At 41.6% G+C, this 24,555-nt stretch overlaps 3 protein-coding genes across 13 annotated transcripts in view; 2 read left to right on the forward strand and 1 right to left on the reverse strand.

Moving 5' to 3' along the window:
- The window catches only part of RNF111 (ring finger protein 111), a 93,887-nt gene extending 84,954 nt beyond the window's left edge, over positions 1–8,933 (forward strand). For 2 of the 6 annotated variants that reach the window (XM_039490158.1, XM_039490159.1), the window contains exons 12-14: positions 761–856; positions 4,051–4,178; positions 6,132–8,933. In XM_039490158.1, coding sequence (XP_039346092.1) covers positions 761–856; positions 4,051–4,178; positions 6,132–6,249 — 342 coding nt within the window. In that variant the 3' untranslated portion in view covers positions 6,250–8,933. Of the gene's footprint in view, positions 1–760; positions 857–4,050; positions 4,179–5,547; positions 6,080–6,131 lie in introns of those variants that run through there. The other 4 variants (XM_039490160.1, XM_039490161.1, XM_039490162.1 and 1 more) reach the window with 3 other exon arrangements.
- A 3,922-nt stretch (positions 8,934–12,855) lies between these two features.
- CCNB2 (cyclin B2) lies at positions 12,856–19,225 on the forward strand. 3 transcript variants are annotated; one of them, XM_039493470.1, is made up of 10 exons: positions 12,889–13,013; positions 14,190–14,288; positions 14,613–14,738; positions 14,818–14,943; positions 15,394–15,564; positions 15,639–15,797; positions 16,167–16,403; positions 17,251–17,391; positions 18,558–18,668; positions 18,933–19,225. In XM_039493470.1, the coding sequence occupies exons 3-10, from the start codon at positions 14,637–14,639 to the stop codon at positions 19,035–19,037; spliced, it is 1,152 nt and encodes a 383-aa protein (XP_039349404.1). In that variant the 5' UTR covers positions 12,889–13,013; positions 14,190–14,288; positions 14,613–14,636; the 3' UTR covers positions 19,038–19,225. The 3 variants fall into 3 exon arrangements, with proteins under 3 accessions (XP_039349403.1, XP_039349405.1, XP_039349404.1); XM_039493469.1 differs by lacking the exon at positions 14,190–14,288 and having other exon boundaries at positions 12,856–13,013; XM_039493471.1 differs by lacking the exons at positions 14,190–14,288; positions 18,558–18,668 and having other exon boundaries at positions 12,856–13,013.
- A 2,769-nt stretch (positions 19,226–21,994) lies between these two features.
- MYO1E (myosin IE) overlaps positions 21,995–24,555 on the reverse strand; it is a 139,122-nt gene continuing 136,561 nt past the window's right edge. For all 4 annotated transcript variants that reach the window (XM_039491599.1, XM_039491597.1, XM_039491598.1 and 1 more), the window contains 2 exons: positions 23,683–23,852; positions 21,995–23,085 (listed from right to left, as the gene is read on the reverse strand). In XM_039491599.1, the coding sequence (XP_039347533.1) occupies positions 23,009–23,085; positions 23,683–23,852 (247 nt within the window). In that variant the 3' untranslated portion in view covers positions 21,995–23,008. The remainder of the gene's footprint in view (positions 23,086–23,682; positions 23,853–24,555) is intronic.

The following is a 24,555-nucleotide window of genomic DNA, read 5'->3' on the forward strand; positions in this document are numbered from 1 at the left end:
CTGAAAAAAGTTAGTCAATAAAAGGTGCCTTTTTCCTGGACAAGGTAGCATTAGGTGGCTATTAACTGATACTACATCTAGCTGTTACGATAAATAGGATGTCATACATTCCAAGACAGTGGTGAAAGGTACTGGTGCCTCTAAACAACTGAGATCCACCTCATGGCAGTGAAACTTGGCAACTTTGACAGTGCTGTCCTCAATTTATCATGTAGTACAGGAACTGAAGCTGTAAATATGGTATCAGATGCAGAGAGTTAATGAACTAGTCCACTGAAAAAAACCAACCTTCAGTGAGAGCTCATGGTTCTAATAATAAATTTTGTATTGCTGGAGAATAAGAAATCAGTCACTGTATATTCGTCATAAGCTATCTTTTCTCTTTCAAGCCTTAATGACTGTTAGAAAGCAAATATATTTGAATACCATTTTAATTATATTTTCCTCACTAGACACACGAGTATTTATGAATATACCAACCAGTCATTTCTAGATTATAAAAACAGTTGCCAGTTTTTAGGCATAAAACAATATTTTTCTATCTGTTAAAGCAACAAAAACTGCTGTGATCTTTTTTCAGAAAGCCCCAACTTTTCTTGCACATCGTAGATTTAATTGTAATCCTGCCACCCTCAGGTAAATTGTCTGAGAGTGAATAAGTGGGAGAACTAATGGTGTTGTCTGGTATATCATTCTGTGGATAGAATAAAACTAACAACTATTTAGCATAGTTCTTACCTTGGTTATCCTTTGACTTCAGGAATTGATTCACTTGGAAGAGCGATTAGGCAATGTTAATCGTGGAGCCTCCCAGGGAACTATTGAAAGGTGCACGTATCCACACAAATACAAAAAGGTGAGGATTTCTCTACATTTGTATATTTACTTTTGCAGATATACTAAATATTACCACTTGTCTTCTATATACTCCTAATATAAAGTTTGGAAGAAAAATTTATCTCAGAAAGTTACTGCTATTTTGAAAATGACACCCAGACTTTTTACCTTTGTTATGGATTTTTCTCCATCCCAGTTTTTGGTTAACATCTGAATGAGGAGCAAGTATAATCTTAAAACAAGTAAGAAAAATTAAATTAAATTAGTTCTTTTTGTATTCTGAGGAATTTGGAATTAAAGATATGGGCGGAGCTTGATTTATTTATTTATTTATTTTAAGAAAAAGGTTAGTCCACTTAATGAAAAGGCAACTTATAAACATATCCATACATCTGAGCAAAAGTTATCATTTCTTTGTATTTAGAGCAAGGAATGACCCATACATCCTTGTAGATATGTAGGAAATTAAGAAACAGTGCCCTGCTGTTATGTGGAACACTGTAACACAAATGTAAAGGAAAAAAGCCCATACCTTTTTAGAGTATGCCTTTTAGTCCAATTGCAGCCCTTGACTATATAAGCTAAAATTCTGAAGGAAAACTAGATGGATTTGTAGTCAAATTCATACTCTTTAAATCTTTCAGTAGTCTATTTAGATCAATCAGTCCTGTGTGACATTAGACCTGAAGTATTCGGCAGGAGCCCCTGACCTGTGCAACACTGCCTCCTTCTCAGTTCTCTCCTCCCTCTGTATCTCCTGTCCAGTTCCATCAGTACAGCATTCCTTTTATTTTTATCTTCAATTAATTTTATTCTGCTTCTAAATTTTAAAGTGTACTGCAGAGTTCTGTACTGACAAAGTAACTCGGTTGTAGGGAGAAAAGCTCAAAGTTTAGGCAGCTGGGTAGAGGACATTTTGGACTTTTTGCATCCAGGAAGGTGTTTCAGGCAAAGGGGGACAGGTAGGTAGGATGGGTAGTCACAAGTCAATTGAGATCTTTTGTTACTATCGAGGGGATGCATCTTCTCTTTAATGCCTCCTCTTGGGCAAAGACAGAAAGGTGGCAATTTTGGTCCCATCCCACTGACCCTGGATAGCATCTAACTGCCCCACTGCACCGTTTCAGAGTATCTGTCACTATCTTGAACAACAGTGAGTAATCACATAGCTGATCATTTCAGCAATAATATCAAGCAATGAAATAATTAATGGTGACATTTTAAATTGTCTGTGGTCTTCAGTGCTCACACTGTGGAGAATAATAGATGTATTTCATCTTAAGAGTTGTAACAAACTGTTGACAGACTTGGGCAGACATCATTGTTCTTCTTCGAGTGCTTGCTCATGTCAATTCCATTCTGGGGTGTGCGTGTGCTGTGTACATGGTTGCCAGAAATTTTCCTTTAGTGGTACCCGTAAGGCTAGCTCTGGAGGCCTGCGCTCATGCACTGGTATATAGGGCGCCACCGGTCCTGCACCCTTCTTACCACCTGTAATGGTTGTCAGAACAGCCTTTCTTTCCTTTGTGAAAACCCTTGCCTAGTGTTTAATTGAACTGTATTCTTGTAAATAGTTATATTCAGTCGTTAGTTAGTTATGCTTTTTTTAGTAGTTGGATAGTCCTCTTTAGGGATGTTGCTCTGTGGTCAGGACATGCCCCGGTCCTTGGGGTTTAAAGCATGCGTGGACTGTGGCAAACCCATGCAGTAAGTGATCCCCACTCCAGCTGCTTAGGTGTCTTGGGGAAGTGCACGTTAAAGAATGGTGCAAGATTTGTTGTGGGTTTAGACTGAGGACACAGAAGGACGAGGGCATCAGGCTTAAAGCCCTACTTACGGAAGCGGCACTCAGGTTGGCCTCTGAGCCAAGCAGATCGGACTCAGCACCGAGTACTTTTGAGTCAACGCACAATGCCCTGCTGACACCGGGTAAAGAGAGGGCGCTCCCCAGTGCCCAAAGGAGGCATAAGTGAGTTGCGACCCATGTCGGGCCACTCTCCCTCCCCACAAAGACAGATAGCAGCAGCACTTTGCCATGTCTGGGACCCTCCCCCGACTTTGAACTCCTTGCCCACCTTCAGGTTTTTATGCTTGAGTCACCCAGAATGGAATCGACATGAACGAGCACTCAGAGAAGAAATTGTTCTTTGAGATGTGTTGCTCATATCCATTCCATGACCTGCCCTCCATCCCCGCTGTCAGAGTTGACGGCAAGAAGAACTGAGAGGGTGCAGGGCTGGCGGCGCCCTATATACTGGTGCATGAGCACGGGTCTCCTGGGATCACCAGAGCTGGCCCTACGGGTACAGCAAAGGGAAAATCTCCAGTAACCGTGCACATGGCACGTGTACACCCCGGAATGGAATGGACATGAGCAGCACATCTCGAAGAACAACAGTTACGCAAGGTGAGTAAAGGCTTTTTTCCATTACTCTGTTCACACTTTGAAGGCTTCCATTAGTCTAAGGAATAGACAACTTTTTAAAAGCAGAGCTTTGATTCTGGAGTAGTGGCAATTTAAAAATAATCCACAAGTATGAGGCAATTTAGGCCATTGGAGACTACATTATATACAAGACCCTGTCAGCAATATGGATGGTGGTCTTTAATAGGTAAAGGTTTACGGTACCAGACTTTACATGAGAATAATTCAACCATCAGTATGGGTTTTGCTTGAAATGTTTGTTCATGCATGAAATGAAGATATTCATATGCTTAGAGACAAAAAAAATCTTTAACTTCTCCCAAATATCTTTTAAACTAACAGACACCTAGACTTTTTTTTTTTTTTTTTTTTTTTGGGCTGTCCTGCCACATTTGCTACACCCAGAATTTCCCATTTCTGGGTCTAGGGATAGGGAGTTGTGACAGATGGGTTGGGCCATAGGGAACTGGGGTAAAAATCTGTCTGGGGATTGGTCCTGCTTTGAGCAGGGGGTTAGACTAGATGACCTCCTAAGGTCCCTTCCAACCCTGATCTTCTATGATTCTATGATTTCAGTCTTCATTAACTCTTTATGCTCTTATATCTATACTCATTTTAACTGTTTTAATCTTGGATATCTAGTAGTTAGAAGCAAGAAAGTTGAAGATTTACTTTTTAAAATGTAAGATGTAATTTGTCAATCAGATGTTTTCCTAGAAATGAAATGTTGAATATGCATAAAAACAGATTCTACTCAGTTTGTCAATAATGTCATCTCTACTAATAAGGTAACAACTGATTGGTTCTCACAGAGGAAACTGCACTGCAAACAAGATGGGGAGGAAGGAACAGAGGAAGACACAGAGGAAAAGTGTACCATCTGTTTGTCTATATTAGAGGAAGGAGAAGATGTCAGGTAAATAAACACTACTGGTACCTAATAAAAAATCAAAATCCAGTGCCAGAACACCTTTAGATTAGCACCCAGGGAAAAAAAAGTTTTTACTTTTAAATTTTGCAGCATAAAATATTCCTGAGGGAATTCTGCACCAAATAATTAAAAATTATGCATACTCTATTTTAAACTTCTGCACATTTTATTTGTCAATAAATGTGGTTCCAGCATGGCTGCATTGCACTGGCTGCATTGAGGTGGGAGATCACCCTAAAACCCTCATCTCCCCTGGTACAGGGACTTAGCAGTGAGGCTGCGCCCGACCCTGATACAGTGATCCAGGTGTGCCCCTCTGCGCCAGATGCACCAGGTGTGGGTGGGCAGGCTCAAAGTGTGGGGTGAGAGGTTTCTGTATGGGGCAGTCTGGGTGCAGGCGGCTCAGCGGGGAATCTGGATACATGGGCTCATTGGAGGGTTCGGAGTGCAGGGGCAATGGGACTCTGCAGGGGATCCAGGTGAAGGTGGTTGGGGCTCAGCACATGGGGTCTAGGTGTTGGGAGTTTAGTGGGGGGGGTCTGGTTGCTGGGGGAGTAGGGCTTGATGGGGTGGGGGTCCAGTTGCAGCTGGTTGGGGATCAGTGGGGTTGGGGTATGGGTGTGGAGGCTCGTCAGAGGGGTCCAGGTATAGGGGGTTAGGGCTCGTCAGGGTGAGGTTTCGATGGGCCTGCTTAAGAGGGGGGGCTTAATGGGGGAGCCCCAGCTACTGCTAAGGGGATGCTGCATGCCAGCCTCCCGCTTCTCCCCACAATTCCCCTATCCCCTTTTCTTCTCCATCCTCATTCCCACATTCCCCTCCCCCGCCCTATTCTTCCCTCCTTTCCTCATTTTCAGCACTCACTGTTGCACAGAAAACGGGAAGTCTCCCAGCACACAGAAGGGGAGCACAACTGGCACTAGGACCCAGGAGGCTGCATTCAGTCAGAGGAGCCAGATGCAGCCTCCTTCAGCTGGGCAGTTCTGCGCTTGTTGCAGAAATCAGAAATGACGGGGCAGGAAGGGCAGTAGCACGTAACCCCATGTGCCCCCTCCCCATGCCTCACCTCTGTTTGGAGAGAGGCAATCCCCCTCAAAAAACTACCTATGGTTGTCCTCCCACCTGGCTTCTCTGCCATTTTCTGCAGGGAAGCACAGGAATTCTGGCGGGAGGAGGCACATTTTCTGCTGTTGTGCAGTCATGCAGAATCCCCCCAGGAGTAATAAAAGCACTCCCTTGATATATTTAGAAATGCATTTAAACAAGGGAGATCTGTCTTGTTGTCAGTTATCAGCAATAATTCTCAATTTCTATATTGACTTCTGTAATAACAAATAAATTATAATCGTATGAAAAGCTTTTAGGGGGCATTGGCACATCAGATCGTATATCCTACCTCCAACAATAGTCAGTGCTGTTGGTCTAGTGGATGGTGAAAGTCCTCTTAATGCACTAAGCTGATTGTCCAGGACCATACAACTGGTGAGGAGGCAAATGGCAGGTCAGTTGTCAGTCAAGCTCATGTCTTGAGCCAAGACTGAAAACACTAATAAAAGATAGATATGATAATTGCAGATGCTATTAGTTTCCTTTTAAAAATCTTACTAAGCTGTTTCCCTCACTATCTTGAACAATGGATTCCTTGGGTTAATTCTATACAGCCCAATTCCTCTTTGCTAATGCAAGTCTGGAGTAACTCTACTGAAGATGCAGCAGATTTACATCACTGTAACAGAGCATAGTCTGTCCCATAGTATGCTGCATAAAAATGTTCTATCCTTTCCATTTTACTGACATTTAATGTAATGAGCTATATCCCTTTGTTCTTTTATTTTTGGCTGGTGCCAATTTTTATATATAAAATAGATTTCAGCAGCAAGAAAGACTAATAACATTGTAAATACTATATTAAAAATTAACTCCTTTCTTTTCTGCTAACAGGCGCCTTCCATGTATGCACCTTTTCCACCAAGTGTGTGTAGATCAGTGGTTGATTACTAACAAGAAGTGCCCCATTTGCAGAGTGGACATTGAAGCTCAGCTGCCAAGTGAAAGTTGACACCATTTTCCAGAACTCTTGTCCTCCTTTTCACTCCCTTCCATCCTTCCTGGTACTGCAGTCTACCAAAGATGGCATGACTTACCTGCGCAGATTTGGAAGCATTGATCCTAGAGTGCTATCTCTGCTATATGGTACAACTAATGCTAGACCTACAGTTTATGTAGACAGTTGAGTTTCAGTGTATTTATAAAGCTTTTTTAGGTTTTACATTTTTTTCTTTTAATTCATTTTACTGTATTTTGCATGGTTCCTTGTATTGCATTTGTTTGCACATATTATGGGCTTTGTGACCCCAAACTTGCAGGCAAGATTAGCTGCTTTAGTAAGTAGAATTGTGTGTTGTTCCTCTCCCTCCCAAACATAGTATCAAGCTTTGAGAATATGATTTCACTCATTACTAACTTTGGGTTTCTTAATTTAATCAATCATGTATTTTAGTTTAATGTATAAAGATCATCTAGAAAAGGATAATATTGTATATTAAGACATTCCTTAATTAGGAAAAAACGGCTGCTGTATATTTACAATATCTGTTCTGAGTCAAATACCATCCTTAATACTGGGAACAGACTACAAACTATATTCAGTCTGACTGATACAGCTGGTATACTCCTCACCAGAGTTTTGTCTGATCAAATTTTTATGTTTTTAAACTTTCAGCACAATACAGATATATTTGAATGTCAATATTAAACATTTAGACTGCTGATCAGATTGTATTTATCATTTTCTTACAATGTCTAGAAATTTGAATCCCTAACTTAATATTTGTTGCAATGAAACAGCTCTAATGAACACTAAATATTGATTTCAATTAGCTGGATTGTAGATACTTGCAGATTGAATGCATTTTAGGGAAACAAAATATATGTAGAATTTTGTTCAATCTTCTGCTAAGTATGTCACATTACCTGCGCACATTGGTTTTGTAAAGCCATTCAATCAGAACCTAGAATTGCAGTTCTTAAGGCAGGATCCATGCATTCTTAGAACTTTTAAAGATCCCAAATCTCTCATGGGATTTTTATTAGTTTTAAAATTAATAAAGTCAGCTAAATTCACCTGTCACTTGTTTTGTCACTAGTAACTTAAAAATCTGTAAATCTCTGTAGAAACTGACACAGATGTGATTACCTTGTTTTGCTTTGATCATAGATTCCCTCTTTATAAATTACCAACAGTCCATCACTGATTGAAAATATTTTCTATAGTTAAAAGATTTGCTGCATAATATAGTATATAGAATTAAATTAATGTACTAACGTTTCTCCTTTGGAGGAAGTTTTAATCCACTTTGGGACAAGTTCCTTATCAAAATACTTTGACACACAGTATAGTATAGTTTATTTAAAATGTGTTGAAGAGAGGCTTAAGAACATCAAGACAGTATTACTGTCACAACCTGGAAGAGATGTTCCTATGGGATCATATATGAACATGTCAATAAGCTTGCATTAAGCCACCTGCTTTGTAAGTGGATTGAATAATAAATACCTTCAGTTTCCCTTGTGTCTTTCATAATCAGTTAAGTGTAAAACAGTTTACAGTAAAACACAAATCAAAATGTTTTGTTTACACCTAACAAATTGTGATCCATTTATAAGTGTAAGCTTATCTAATTTGATGCCTGTTTGTCTGGTTAAAAGCAGCTTCTGCACTCCCCCCCCCCCCTTTTTTTTTTTTTTTTAAATCCTTTCATGTCAGGAGTAGCATTTTCCAATGCAATGTCCATTGCTGGCAATAGACTTAATACCTCTGGCACTAAGGCATTAAGCAGGGAGAAGTTTTGTTGTAACAGTTGTGATTAATGGACATTTTAAAGCTTACTTGCATTGTTAAAAGTAAACTTAATTTGATGACTTGAATCATTTTGTGTTTAATTTGGTGGGGTGAGGGGGATGAGGGAGAAAGGTAATGTGTGATTTGGCTTCTCCAAACTGTCATGGTTTTAAACTGAAGCTTCTTAGAGTATGTAGCTATAAGGACCTGTGATTGAAGCTGTAGTGGATAAAATTAACTGGAAAGACCAGACAGGAACTCTTTTCCATTCTTCAATGCATATGAAGAAAAAAGGAGGGAGGTAGCTTTCCATGGGTGCACCCCAACTGATGTTTGAAGGTGTGAGGACGCTCACTTTTAGTGTTACATCATAGGTACTTAGAGACATGGAAATAATTGAGACCAAGGGTGCACAATGAGTCCACTTTGGCATACCTTCCAGGGACAAAGAAGCACAGACTTTTTTTTAAATGCACCAGATTTCGGTGTCTGGTACTTAGAGGTATTTTAGTGGCCCATGAGTTGACCTATTTTATAACTGCTACTGATACTGTCTTGCTTTTAAATGTATACATAACATATTGTAAAGTGATGTTTAACAGTTATGTGCAAGGAATCTCAGTTCCTGCTATGTGCTAGTGCAGGAGCTAATAAACCTGCAGCCTGCTCCTATTCCAGAAAGTTGTGACCTGATATAATTTAGGGAAAGGAAAATGAATGGGTTTTTGAAAATTTCCACCACTTACTGTGCTTTACTTGCTTAGATGCATTGCCTTAAGTTTTCTGCAGCATCTTTGACTTTCAAGATAAGTCGCAACAGTATGCATCAAATTACTTTTCATATAAAATTCCATTGTCAGAACAAATCCTTTTGTATGCAATAAATAAAATGTTAGACTGATCATCTGAAGTCTGTTTTTTCATAAAAGTTGTTTTCCCTTTTGTCTCCTAGTTTATAAGCTCTTCATTTTCACAATAGTTCTTTGGCATAAGCTGTTTACTTGCATCCTAACAATGGATGTGTCTGGGAACATCACAACCTCAGTATGAAAGGATTAAATATTTTATAAAGCTCCAGCTATATACAGAATTCAGTATCTTAATTAAAATAGTGGATTGTTTGAAATGCTTATACCCACAGCATTTGTCATTTTCTCTACAACTAAGAGAATTCATGCAAATTACAACTAGAATTGTTTACTTGTGTACATAAGAGAACACTTTGATTTATTTTGCACTCAAAAGTGTAAATCCATCTTAGAGAACATAATACTTGCATGGTATTAGAATTTTCTCCCATGATGATAGCAGCTTAAGTGACTGAACCGCAAAAAAAGGGTTTGGAATATGAAAGGGAATTTTCAAACACCTTCATGTTGATTGTTCTACAACAAAAAATGTGAGTGAATTGAAAAGTAGCTTCTGAAGCAGGAGTATGTGTGCTTCATGCTGATGAAAACTGAACAACTATCAAAACACCATGAAACAGTCAAAGGCAGTGGTGTTGGGACCATGTACTGGATGCTTATCTTTGATGTTTTACTTTGCCTTCCACTATTATTACCCTGAGGTACCTTGAGGTTAAATCTTTACAGCACAAATCCATTGTACCATAAATCTGGGAAAACCTTCAGTATATGAGAACTTCTTTTCTCACCATTTTTGTATGGTTTTTACTTCCATGCAAATGTCTTGAGTTGTTGCCTGCATAATAATGAATGTACTATAACAAAGGCTTGCTATGGAACTCCATATTAAGGAAAGTAAAAAGTCCATACTTGGAGCAGCCTCAAGGGCAGACCTCCCATTATACCACTGTCCTAGTCTGACTGGGACTGACTGAAGAACTAAAGGGTATGGTATGGCAAAGAATGACCTTTCTTAAGACAGTTGTAAGATATATAAGATCAAATTATGACAAATGGATAGGCTGGAAGACTTAAAAATCAAACGATTACACTCAAAGGCTGAGGCACAAAAATGTAATTCAAAAATAAGAAACATTGAAAGAAACAGAAGTATTAAGTGCTTGTACAGGTGAACACAATGAGAGCTAACTGGAACTAGTAACAGTCTTTATTGGAGTAGCATGTCTGTTAGATTTCACCTTGTTGAAAAAAGCTGTGCTGATTTTTCAGTTCTGCTGTCAAAAAGGAGTAAATGTTTGATGAGGCTATAGGGAGTATGGGGAATTAGAGGAACCCCAATTCATGCTCTGCTCTTTAATTTTTGCCACTGGCAGGTATGTTATAGCTATGCTACCTAACCTTTCTTTGAGCCATACCCATATCAAATAGAATTTAACCTGTAATAAATCCAGGTGTTATGAGGCATAGTTGTTTACAAGGGTCTTTTGGGGTTCTCCACTGTAAGGAAATATGCTCTTATATAATATGTATTATAGTCCTGCCTATCAACAATGCTGTAGAACTGTATTTTGGACTATCTCTCTGCTTGAATATTAGCCATGCCTCCTATGCAACTACATGAATATATTAAAAGAAAAAAGGGTAGGTGGATATACTTTGCTCAACTGTTCTAAGACATTACAGTAACTCCTCACTTCAAGTCATTACGGTTATGTTGCTGATCAATTAGAGAACATGCTCATTTAAAGTTGCACAATGCTCTCTTATAACAGTTTGGCAGCTGCCTGCTTTGTCCACTGCTTGCAGAAAGAGCAGCCTGTTGGAGCTAACTGGTGGGGGCTTGGAAACAAGGTGTCCCCCTTCCCCTATCTCCATAGAGGTGGGGGGGGGAGAGAGAGAAAGAGACAGGACACAACAGAGGTCAGGACAGATGGAGCTTGCTGACAGCAGCTGCTGTCTCAACTTGCTGATCTACTTAAAAAGGCAATGCAGTTAGAGTGGGGTCAGCTTACTTAAAGGGGCAATACACATCTCACACACAGGCTGTGTGTGTTAGCATGGCAGAAAGAGACCATCTCCCCTCCCTCCATTTGTGCTGTCTTGTAGAGTGTGAGGCTACATTAACAACAGTGTGTTAACCATTGGGGGCTCAGCTGAGTGCTAGTTCATCATTTAGCAGTAAGGCATTCCCTGGGAAATATCCCACCCTCTGACTTCACCACCTCAACCAAGCTTCACAATCATTGCTGTGTATGGTATTAAATTGTTTAAAACTTAGTGTGTGTGGATAGATAGATATAGATGTATATGTCTTGTCTGGTGAAAAAAATTTCCCTGGAACCTAACCCCCCCTCACATTAATTCTTATGGGGAAATTGGATTTCCTTAATATTGTTTCATTTAAAGTCACATTTTTCAGGAACATAACTACAACATTAAGCAAGGAGTTACTGTTTCCAATATCTAATTTTCCCACTTTTCCATTTTAAAGATCAAGTTTGTAGATACACTGAAGACACAACTTCATAAGCTAATGGCACAGATTTTAACCACCAAATACATCATCTATAAGCTTGTGCTGCAATATGAGCTTCTGGTAGGTTTAGTGGGCCCTCAATGCCAGAGAGACCTTGGTATTTTGTTGGGTTTGGTTCACAAGGTATAAAGCACCTTGAAGGCCATTAGGAACTTTAACATACTTATATATAATATGAAAAATAACTGGATGAATAAGAGGAAAAAGCACTAAAAAGAACAGGAGTACTTGTGGCACCTTGAAGACTAACAAATTTATTTTAGCATGAGCTTTCGTGAGCTACAGCTCACTTCTTTGGATGCATAGAATGGACCACACAGACAGGAGATATTTATACATACAGAGAACATGAAAAGGTGGAAGTATGCATCCCAACAGGAAAAGTCTAATCAATTGAGATGAGCTATCATCAGCAGGAGGAAAATTTTTTTTGAAGTGATAATTAAGATGGCCCATAGAAGGTGTGAGGAGAACTTAACATAGGGAAATAGATTCAATTAGTGTAATGACCCCCCAAAAAAGCACTCATCTCTTGATTCAGCTCACTAAACTGTGTACCGGGGTGTAGCCTGTGTGTGTGTGTGTATGTATATATATATATATATAAAAATATAAGGGATGTCAATTAATAGCAGTTAACTCATGATTAACTCAAATTAATAATTAAAAACTAATTGCAATTAATTGCACTGTTAATAGAATACCAATTTAAATGTTTTAAGTATTATGGAATGATTTTGTATATTTTTAAATATAGCAATTTCAGTTACAACACAAAACACAGTGTACAGTGCTCACTTTGCTCACAAATACTGTATTTGCACTGTAACAATGACATAAGACATTCACCTCATACGGCAGGGCCACCTCTTTACCCTGAAAGTGCAATTTCCACACGCAGGATTTGTTACCTAACCGCACACAGGGGGCGCTGCCCAGGGCGGCCCGGGAGCCGCCAGGTGAGTCGCTCCTACGCGCGCGAGGCCTCCGCGGCGCCCTGCGTTGGGCAGCGCCGCGCCCAGCACTCACCGGGCCGCTCTCTAAAGACCCGCCTCTCAGCGCGCCGCTGGCGGAACAAGGCTGGTCCCCTTCCCGCCCCACCCCGGGCTCTGGCCGCCCAGCCACGAAAGACCGGCTGGCCCGTCCGAGCGCCGCCTCCACCCGAGTTGACTACGTGTCCCAAGCTCCTTTGCGCAAGGCCGAGCTCGCGAGAACTCTCCGTCGTAGCCGAGAGCCGGACCGGCTTCTTTTGAACCCTTGTTTTTGTTAAAACCTCAATTCCCGCGGAAGCGCTTCGAAGCCGGTTTTCCCTTCCTGGCTAAGGGTCATCGTCACGGCAACGCATGGGGCGGAGCCCGAAAGCTGGGCCAATCATATGAGAGCATCGTACGAAGCTGTCCAATGGGAGCACAGGCGGGGCGCTATTTGAAGCTGAGGGCGGCGCGCTGGTGTACTAGTGTAGTAGCTGTCTCAGGGGGCGGAAGGGGTGTAGGGGTCGTTCTCCCTCCTCGCTCTTACAGCCCGACCGTCTCCAGTCAAGAGCTGCCGTCCTCATGGCGCTGGTCCGGCGCGCTGCGGTGAGTGCGGGCCTGGGCCGCGGCTGCGGGGAGCGGGCTGGAGCGCGCCCGTGCGGAGACCCCTGGCGTCAGGCTAAGGGCACGGGGCGCTTCCGTGTCCTTCTGCGTAGCCCGGCGGGGGACTCTCGGGGGCTGCGGCCCCGGGCTGCAAGTAGAGCCCGAGCAGGGCTGAGACTGTCTCTTATGCTGCCTCAGCTGCGATACTTGCAGCCCGCCTGCTGCACGACGATCTTCGTGTCTACACTTGCTGCCCCTCCAGAGGGGGGTTTCCCGCTGCTATAGTGAATACACCCCCGTGGGAGCTGTAGCCAGGCCAATGCAAGAGCGGTGTCTATAGCAGGGCTTAGGTTGGCTGAACTGCATCTCCCTGGGGTGGGGCATTTTTCATGCCGCTGACTAATGTAGTTAGTGTTAGGTGTAGGCAAGGCCTGAGTGGTTTCCCTGGGACAAATTAGACCGGCAGGGTTGGGGTATTGATCTCAGTTGTGTGTGTCAGGCAGGAAACTCAGCAGATGGCAAGAGCGGCCGTTATGAGCATGTTTTCCTGTGGGAGCAGAGACAGAGCTGCTTGGGTATTGAACTTGGTCTGGAGACAGCATAGGGATTTCCCAGCAAGTAAAATGCCTGTCGTTTTTTCCTGTGCTCAGGAATATGGGAGTGTTTGCATCTTTTGAAGCAACAAAGAGTCCTGTGGCACCTTATAGACTAACAGATGTAATGGAGCATGAGCTTTCCTGGTTGAATACCCACTCTGTCGGATGCATCTTTTGCATCACTCAGAATAGAATACACTTGACTCTGGTCTCCTGTTTCCTCATGGAAACAGTGTTGCAAAATCCCAAATATGGGCAAACTGCTCAGACAAAAGGGATAACAAATTTAACTTCTACCTTGTGACCACTGAAATGTTCTTATAGCGAAGTAAGTTTTCTCATAAGACTTTTGTGCATATGTAAATGTTACCGTTTCTGCGGTGATGCTTTTTTACCTTGTTGAAAGCTATAGTCCTTATGAAATATTTCTAACATCACAGTAACAAAAAAGAGGGCTGGGTTTCAGTAAGGCTTTTCAGGGCTTGGATGCTTTGAAGTACAGCGTGTACACTAATAACTGTGACAGACAACAGTGTCTTACCATGCAATGTAAAAATGCATAAGGCAGTAATTCCCTCTTTAGGTGATGACATAAGAGAACCTAGTTTGGTCACTGGATCATCTCCATGGAAATTCAGCTTTAGTTACAATTGGGTGGACACACTAAATAGCTAAGCTACAGGTGAGCATTCTAAAATTGATGCTAAAAAAAGCATGGTTTCCAGTGAGGAAGAACAAGATTTGGGTAACTTCATCTAGAATCTCTTTAAATGTAATCAGTTTTTAATTGCACTCTCTATAAAAATTCTAATCTAATTCTCCTTCCTATCCTGCTGAGCAGATGTGTGCTGTGAAACAAAACATGGTGCAGTGACACATAGTGTTACTGAGGGTGCCCAGATATCATGGTGGTGGGGTGACTTTGAGATTAGTAATCTGAAAGTAACTAATTCTACTTGGAGTTGTCTTAAGCTTTTTTTAACCTTACTTACAATTTCCCTTGCAGATTACTAGAGGGGTGGAGAATGCTATGACAGGACTTAACAAAGCCAAAAGTCAAGTGACTAACAAAAGGGCTGCTTTGGAAGAGATTGGGAATAGAGTTACAACCAGAGGAACATATGCAGCCAAGGTAAAGCTGTAGTTCAACTCTAGCTGTCAGAAAAGTATCTTATTAGTTCTGTGTTAACTGTTCTTCTTTCCTCTGGTAGAAAACAGAGAGCTTCAAAGTACCTGTAAAAACTACAAAAGGAGCTACTAAACCAGCAAATGTAACTGCACAACCTAAACCTTCAGCTGCCGTGAATTTAACTCTAAAAGAAGAGACTGTTCCAAAGGTAGGAAATAGCAAATTCCTATGCCATTCTCCAGTTCCTAACTTTTGGTCCTCCACTCTAGCCCTTTCTAGGCCAGAGCTTTAACACTTGGTCTATAGATGTGCTCTTATCCACCTTTTCAGAAAAAGATCAGACTAATTTTATATTATTCTTGGCTTCAGTCTATTAGCTCACAGTAGCAACTGTCTTGGGATGTGACATTAACACTACCCTGTTAGGACTTGCAAAAGGACTTGTCAGATCATGAAATATAGCTATAATTGGATGAAGGCCTTATAGGCTCAAATATTGTAGGTATCTTAAACCTAAGACTCAACATACCATTTTGGTGGCTGCTGGCCTAGTTTGTATTACAGGCAAACTCACAACTCATGTGGGGGTAAGAGGGAAGAGTCTTAAAATGAGAGACTTAATGCATGAACCTCAGTGATTATATAATCTGTCTACTAGATTCGGTCTCCAACCCCTATGGATGTATCCATGAAAGAAGAGGACCTATGCCAAGCTTTCTCTGATGTGCTGCTTAACAACATAGAGGATATTGATTCTGATGATTGGGAAAATCCTCAACTCTGTAGTGACTATGTAAAGGATATTTATCTGTATCTGAGGCAGCTTGAGGTATGGATGCTTAAGTACTACACATTCAAGTGAAATTAAGCTTTCAGTCTGTTTCATACTGATCTCTTTAACAGCTGCAGCAATCAGTACGTCCACACTACCTCAATGGGAAGGAGATCAATGGGCGTATGCGTGCAATTCTAGTTGATTGGCTGGTTCAGGTCCACTCAAGGTTTCAGCTCTTGCAGGAAACACTGTATATGTGTGTTGCGATTATGGACCGCTTTTTACAAGTAAGTATCTGAAACATAAGCCTGTACAACATGTGCTTGGATCAGGAGACTCACTAAATTAGTACCATCCAAAATAACTCTTGTCCTCTGTTTATGGATTCTGGGTTACAGATCTTCCAGGCAAACATAAAATCTCTTAACCTATAACTTTCTACATGAGCTAAAATGGAGGCGGAACGGGGAGTTCTGACATAACACTAGTCATTCTAGGGACACAAATGTATCTCAAGGCTAAATCTAGGTGTCTTGCATGCTGAAAATCTAAATAAATGTACTGATGCACTAAATGGAAACACATACCTTGTACTTGCTGAAAGGTAATACATCACTAAGATTAACAGTTCTCTAAACTCCTGTTACCTTATACAGATTCACGCAGTATCCCGTAAGAAGCTTCAGCTGGCTGGTGTTACAGCATTGCTTCTTGCCTCAAAGTATGAGGAGATATTCTCCCCTGATATTGCGGATTTTGTTTACATCACTGACAATGCGTACTCTAGCTCTCAGATCAGAGAGATGGAAATGATGATTCTTAAGGAGTTGAACTTTGACTTGGGACGCCCTCTACCACTTCACTTCTTAAGGAGAGCATCAAAAGCTGGTGAGGTAGGTACTTCCTCTAGCTATCTTAAAATCCTCCTGCATATGAGATGCTAGTAACCTTACCTTGTGACTTAAAGCATGATGAGCCAATGGAGGCTCATGGGGTGTAGGAAGGAGACTGTCTGGTAGGTGGGCCATGTATATAGCTGAATGCTTCTTGTAGGAAAAGGACTGAGCAGTATTGAGTTCATGACCACAAAGTAACTTGAGTCAAGCATCAGCCTTTGCTGCAATTCATAACATGAACATCTCAACTTTTACAATCATGTTGAGGCTTCTGTTCTGTCTTTAAAAAAAATAAATAAAAAAAAATACTAAAACTGTGGTTGTAGTGTATTGTGAGCTGCTTGTTGTAAACTGAAGGGAGACAAGGAATTGAAATTTTAATAGTAATAGTTTCACTTGCAAGCTCAAAGTATAGAAGCCTTATCAGGTGAAAATGAGCTAATACCAAGCTTGCTTTTGATAAGTGTAACTAATCCATTGTCTTACTCTAGCCTCTGTTTAGGGAGAGGTGGGACTCTCCTCATTTGCAAGTCTGTTAAGCTAATATTATGCTGCAGTGCTTGTTGCAAACACTACAGTGCCACATGCCTGTTAGACTGAACTTGAGCCCTGTTAACTTCAGGAGAAGGAGGACAAGAGAACCTTAACCTGTTTTCCCAGGTTAAGTGGGAATTTGATTATCTTCCAACATAGTTGCAAAGACTTGTATGACTGAAGAGAACAGGGTCAACAACTGTCCTCCAAACAGGAGGAAGAATATAAAGTAGATTAACCTGGACCACCTTGATGGTCCTATTACATGAAGTGACAAACTTCATGAACTAACAAGCTGTTGATCTGGCAGGCTGATGCTGAGCAACATACACTAGCAAAGTACCTGATGGAGCTGACACTCATAGACTATGATATGATACATCATCATCCTTCAGAGATAGCAGCTGCTGCCCTATGCTTGTCTCAAAAGGTTCTGGGGCAAGGCGAATGGGTGAGTTGCTTTTGTGATTTGTTCAAGGCCACAGAATAGACTGCTGTCAGACTTCCGAAGCATGTAGGCTGCACTCCAACAGAATAGTGAGGTAACTTCAAAGCATATGTGGTAGCATAAATAATCCAAGAAATGTTGTAATAAATGGAATGGTTGTAGCTTGTTGCCCTTAAGCATTGGCATGTTCAGGCCTATCAGTTGGAAGGCTAGAACATTTTTTTGTCACAGTGCTACTTAATGCACAGGCCCATACTAGCAAGTAACTAAACTTATCCTCAGGAAAAACAGGCAGGAAACGCCAGCTTGACCACATGCCTTGAGAGATCTTTTAATGCAAGGGAAAATACTCATCTGCTTCAAAATGTCCTTGAGCACTAAATGGCAAAGCCTGGTAGTAATTTTCAGTCAGTGAAATGGCTTTGGTCAGTATCTGAATTCACTTCAGAAAGCAGTGCTTTCTGATATTACAAAAAAAGGTGATTACATGATTTCCAACCACAGCAGCTGAACTTCTTCTAAATGATCTGCACTAACTTGTTAGCTTGGTTTACAGCTTTTGCATAGAACCAGTTTTTGGACAAGGTAGGGAAACACCACATCTAGGAAATGTCAGGATACCACAGTAGACAATGTGGCACATGTTTTACTGGGACAGGCAGTCAAAAGTTGTCTACTTGTGGCCCTTGAGCAATTTTAAGTAAACTTTGCACCTGGATTATGAACAAAACATGTTTGAATTGTGCCCTGCAATTCTCAAACTCCAGTGTTTGAATCATGCTGTTACAGGTGACCTCTCCTCCTAACTGCTCTGTGCAGCACAGGGGCTAGAAGTGTGCTGAGTAGGTGCTTAGCAACTGTTGAGGAATTTCCACCAGCTGAACTTGCTCAGCACACAAGATTCAAGAAAATCTGTGGCCTCCTTGATGCTCCTGAAATATGGTTGTAAGGGTTTCATATATCTAAGTTGGATGCCACTACTCTAGCCTAATAGCAAGGATGATTCTGATCTAAGCCACACATGGTAAAGCTCAAGCTGAACTTGTTACCTGAAGTAAAGTTTAGACTGGACATTAGAGGTGACAACTGTAATTTAACTGTAGTGCCTCAGGCAGTCATACTCTGCTTTAAGATGCTACTCTAGGGTTCTGACTAGTCTTGTATTGCAGGGTGTAAAGCAGCAGTACTACACTGGGTATGCAGAAGACAATCTTATGCTAATTATGCAACATATGGCCAAGAATGTAGTAAGAGTAAATGAGAACTTAACAAAATACACTGTAAGTATATGCTAAGGGCAAATATCTAATTGTTTGTTTTTGAAATGTTAAGTAACACTAATTACCTTGACAGATGTCTGCTTTTTATAGAGCAATACTAAGAGTATGCTCTTGCTACCTCTTTTGACTATTAAGCAACTTCCTGACCCCTTTTCAAAGTGCTTCAGTGGACGTGGGTAGGTGGCTTAACCACTTACTAATAGTCTGTTTCATGCAATGATTGAGATAGATCTATGTAAACTTAAGTCTCTCTCATTCCTACAGGCCATAAGGAACAAGTATGCAAGCAGCAAACTCATGAGGATCAGCACAATTCCTCAGCTGAATTCCAAAACAGTAAAAGATCTTGCTTCATCTCTCTTGGGATAATCCTAGGTAGACCATTCCTACTCCATGCACTTTGTCAACATGTGCCTAATTGAGGCGCAACTGCTGCTTTTGTACATAGCCTTCAATCTTAGTACAGACACCTCAGATTCCCCCTGAAAGCAAACTTTTAAACTTGCCCTCTAATACTCTTGTATATCTAGAAATAAAGCTCCTTTTTTAAAAAAAAATCTCTCTCCCTGGGCATTACTTATAGTACGTGTAGATGGTGCTTGTGAGAACATTTCTTTCCTAAGAAATGTGAAAAACCTCAATCAGTAAACTTTGGGTAGACTTGATGACCCTCATAATAGAGTATGGAGTTGACATGAATCTGGCAAACAGGAGCATATCTAGATGTAATCTCCACTCATAAACTGGAGCAGCCTGGCTTTTGTTGGGGAGACAGATTAAAATCTACAGTTGTCCCAAATTGCATTTATGAGTAGAGTTAACCATGACTGGTGTATGATGCATGGAGGCCAGCAGAAATTGAGCATCTGTAAGCTGTACCTTATGTCCAGACAGTTACTCTTGCAGGGCTGAGCTGCCTCGAAAATGGAAAAAATCATCCACCCCTTTAGGTGACACTAGCTTAATTCCAGTCATAACTAAAGCTTCCTACTGCTATTGGAAGGAGGAAGATAGTAGGAAACTGGCAATGGGGGTGGGGGGGAAGGTTCCACCTCGAACTAGCTTAACTCCAGCAGCTTTTAAACTACTTGTCAGTTCATTATGAACTGACAATGGATGGCCACAGGGCTAGAGAAAGCATGTGATTTGGGTGTTCACCTAGGAGGTAGGAGACCCACTTGATTAGGTACTGGGGTAGGGACTTGAATTTGGAGAAGCTTCAACAGAAGACAAAACCCTGCCCCAGAAATCTCCTCCTCCATGGGCTAGAGTGCTTTTCTGCAGTGTAGGAAACACAAGTTCAAACCTCTTCCAAAGTCCTGAAATGGGCTAAGGCCTAAACTTTCAGTAAATTTCATGGCAATTGGAGCAGTTCCTGGAACTGCTCCAACTTTTTTGGGGGGGGTGGTGTGTGTCAAAAGCTGCTACTCTGAACAACTTTGCTTATCTCTATACTTGCACCCCTAATGCTCCACAATAAGGCTACTAGGAATCTGCTGCAGTGGCCATATGGCTGTGGGATGGCATCTGAGATCACAGCATGCACAGTACTGCCTCCCTTTAATGGCTTGTCTTGAGTAGAGGCTTGTCTACAGCTGGAATCAGTCAGGAGCTCTTTTGCAGTGTCTCTGAACAGGGAATTAGGCATTTAATTTAGACTTTAAATGGATTCCCTACCATAATCAGAAACACCTTTCCTGTGGACAAGTCCTAGGCTAACAGTATTTGCTAGTATTGTAAATGTGTGTCTCATACAATGATGTACATTAGCAAAACACATCTCAACAAAAATCAGAACCTTTCTTCCTCTGTTTATAGTGGATTTAATTGTTAGGCCAACTTCTTGAATTCATGGAAGTCTATAGCATAGTGATAGATTCCACTATGCCTAAGTTAATCAAATTGTATATTTGCATTGTCTACTCCTCCATTACATGGGCAGGTAGGTGCACAATAAAAATGGCAGGTGATCAACTGAGCAGGGCCTTAAGCATACCTGTCTTAATTAAACTACATATTGTACAGCATTCTGAGTGACAGTGCCCTGGCCAGCCTCAAACAATTTACCTCTGTTATATTGTGTGGAAAATGATAGTTTTTGCCTCACCTAGTGCACTGATGGTGATACTAAAGATAAATGTTTTGGTGGTGACAATTCTACTGCATGCTACCAGGTCAGTGTGGCTGCCTGAACCCATTTCTGTTTACATCACTGTAGTGATGAGGAGCCTTATGCAGACCAAAATTCCCTTTAATCAGTGCTATACAAACAGAACAAGTTTGGGTACTTTAAGTGGGAAGGAGCCATATGCTGACCCTTCCAATCTGTTATCTTACCTCCATTTGTAATCTCTTCTTGTATTTCATCTGGTGCCTATTGGCAGTGCCTGCTTCTCCATGGTGAAGTTCCCTCTCCCTGCTCCCCTGGACCTAGTCTAAGCTGAGCTGGGTTACAAGGAACACACTCCAAAACTTGTTCACCAAAACACTATCCTCTCCTCCAAATGCCTCTTAGCGTAGAAGTTACTTTTATCAGCTGGGAGAAGTAAGCTAATACTACTCCTGAAACCAGTCTGTGCCCCTTTTGTTTAGAACAATGCCTTCTCTTTTATAAATGAATCTTTTATCAGCTCTCCATGTCTCTCCTTTGTTGGCTATTCCTAACTCGCCTCTCACTTTTGACTTTGGATTGTAAATTGGTGGGGCTAAGGCCTGCGCTTGGTTTGGCTGTTTCTGTACAGTGTTCAGCACATCCTTTTAGGCACTTAATCTACACCCAGTGCACTGTGGAGGGATAGTGCAGTACTTCCCTCTAACCCAGTGGTGGGTAACCTGTGGCAAGCTGATTGCAGGCTGTGAGATGTTTTGCTGACAGTGACTGTCCGCAGGCACTACCCCCACACAGTTCCCAGTGGCCATGGTTTGCTGTTCCTAGCCCATGTGAGCTGTGGGAAGTAGGGGCTAGCACAGCCCTGCAGCCTGCTGCTTCCTGCAGCTGCCATTGGCCAGGAACGGTGAACTATGGCCACTGGGATCTGGGGGGGAAGAATGCCTGCAGATGGTCAATGTCAGTAACCTGGCTTGTGGCTCGCAATCAGATTACCTTGATGGGCTGTATACGGCTCGCAGGTTCCCACCACTCATCCATGGGCTAAGAGGAACATTCAGTGTATCTGTCTTCAGAGGAAAGAGCCTTTTTATATAGTTATAGACCCTACTGCTTCCTTCTCTGGAATGCTGGGAGCTTAGTTATCCATTCTGAAAAGAGTTCCAAGTACTCATGCAAGCAAAACAGACACATTACAAATTCAACAAACCAACTCAGCTCATTAGTTCTTCAATTTTATTGAGGGAGTGTCAGGAGAAAAAGATGGATGTTGATATCTACATGGTAAGCAACGGTCATTTTAAACAGTGGGGGAGGCAACTGGGCTTAAAAGCATTAACACTGGTTTTATCATTAAAAGAATAGTGCATATTTGGAAGTACCTGGCACAAAACTTCTAATAAAACTACCTTATGAATAAGAACAGTGAATACTACATTGTACATTCATACATATTTCTACTATAGTAGAGTTTTATATACAGTATATGATCTGCTCCTATACATGTACAGCTCAGGGGAAAGAGTTGCTTCCTGTAACAGGTATAGGATTAAACATAAATCCAACATGGGCCAGCCATATTCTACTACAAATCATGGAGAAGGCAGCATTATAGAGCAGATGGGGTTTTTTTTGGCGGTGCCTTTTAGAATCCCTAAACTTTACTGGCAAGCAATAACTCAGCTCCATTACACATCTGTACAGAACTATTTAAATATACCATCCCCAATCCTAAATCGGTGTGACATGTAGCAGCATTCTTACCGTAGTCCCCGGAGTGAGCTGCATGAGAGGAAATGTGCATATAAGGCCATCTTCATTATATATATACATATATAGGTATAAAAACTAAAGGCACTTGTTAAATACAACCTTTCCAAAGTCCCTAGCCCCAGATTGCAAAGCACTGTGCAGTTTCAAGAAAACTATAAGGACTAAACACCTTCATTCACTCCGCACTAGAAACAGGTTTAAATATAATAAATAATTCATTTTTCACTACTTCCATACGTGTATCTGAGGCATAGATTTGCACATTTGCTTTATGGCCAGTAAACAGTGACTTTTTTTCTTGCTTGTATACAACTTCACGGGTGAAGATGCTGCTAAGAATTAGAGCCTCTGAGACCTGCCATTTGTCCTCATGCGAGAGAGGGAGGGGAAAGCATCTTATTTTTCAATTATTGGTAGTGTCACGCTATCCTTCATTTAACAAAACCATCTTAGTATTTTGTTATATCTTGGTCACATAGTTGTTGGGGAACAGTCCTTGCTTCCCTCGTAATCTGCCTGTCCACCAGCCTGAGGGATCTGTGACAAGAAGAGCAGAATGAGCAGTGAGGTGTTAGAAATCCTTATTTCGTGTTCAGTCCCTCTCCTTTTTTAGCCTTCTTTTAATTTTGTGCAGACTGGCAAAACCCTTCCACAGCTACTCCTTAGAGCCCAAATACAAAGGGCTCTGAGAGTCTGGATTGGCTAACCTGGACACACTGCAAGGCCTTAGCTATTCACTTGGGGGGGAGGGGATTGGTGTTGGAACTGCATCATTAATTGCTTTTCAGCTGATGTGCTTTAGCCATTGTCATGGTCTTATGCATGCAACCAGAGGCAATGGTGGAGCACTTGATTTTGAACTCCACAGTGGGGAATAAATATTCATTATCTTCAACTAAGCAATCTAGGGCGGGCACAATACAGGTGTGAAGGCTCCTCTTTATCCTGCCTGTCCCAAAAGCAGGCCTTCTACTGCTTCAAGAAATGCAGGAGTCATTCTCCAGGAAAATGTCCAGGCAGTTAGCTGTAAAACCCCCACATTAACAATGACAGTGTACCGTGGGGATTGTGGAGCAATTTGTGAACAAAGAACATTTAAAACAAACAAAAAAACCCACCAACTTCTTTACTTACCTTCTTTGATTATATCAATTATGTCATTGGCATTAAAACTAAGTTCATCTGTGTCCTGAGCATCATATGCATACAGTGCCCGGCACTGCGGTACCTGAGGCTTGGGTTTTGGCTGTGGTTTAGGTCTCCCTCCAGCTGGTGGGGGCCGGTTTGTTGTCTGCCTGCGAACACTGGGGGGAAGAGAGAGAAGAGTAATTGACAGGGCAAATACTCCAAGACCATAACTATGAATATAAACTCAACCAACCCCACTGCACTTTGCTCCATTACATCACCACCTCAGCCAATGGAAAAGCACTCCCTGGATTTGAAGGCCACGCCCCCACCCACTTAGATTCCTCTGTAAATATAGTAGTTATAGATGAAAGACTTGTTGGGTCATTGGTGCATCCATGTGCATGGAGCAGGCTATAGTCTTTTCTGCCCCCACGAGGTCTCAGAGGGGCTGTAGTGGACATTACATTACCATCTTCTGTGACAAACTCTAGACAAAGAGGTAGGAGATTCCAGTTCTCTAAACACCTATCTGCAGAGTAACCTGATCATGTGATTCTGTGCTGCTTTACCTACATTAGTAAACTTTGCCTTGAGACTGCGATTGCCCAAATCAGCTCTTCTAGAGCCTCTTATGTAGCACTTGTAATAAAAGAACACGTCACAGAGGGCTCATCATTTGCCTTTCCCTGCCCCCAAACACACAAAATACATTTGAAGCTTAAGCTGCTGGGTGCCCTTTGCCAAAGATTCTTCCTCTGGTATGAAACCCCTTCCTTGCTCACACACTGGCAGCTGTGCCAATGCTATGATTAGGAGGACAGTGATACTGCGCCTGCACTTGCATCAGCTCGGCGGGGGGTGATGTCTATAGCTTTG

This window comes from Mauremys reevesii, linkage group 10 (assembly GCF_016161935.1).
Source record: "Mauremys reevesii isolate NIE-2019 linkage group 10, ASM1616193v1, whole genome shotgun sequence".
NCBI lineage: Eukaryota > Metazoa > Chordata > Testudines > Geoemydidae > Mauremys > Mauremys reevesii.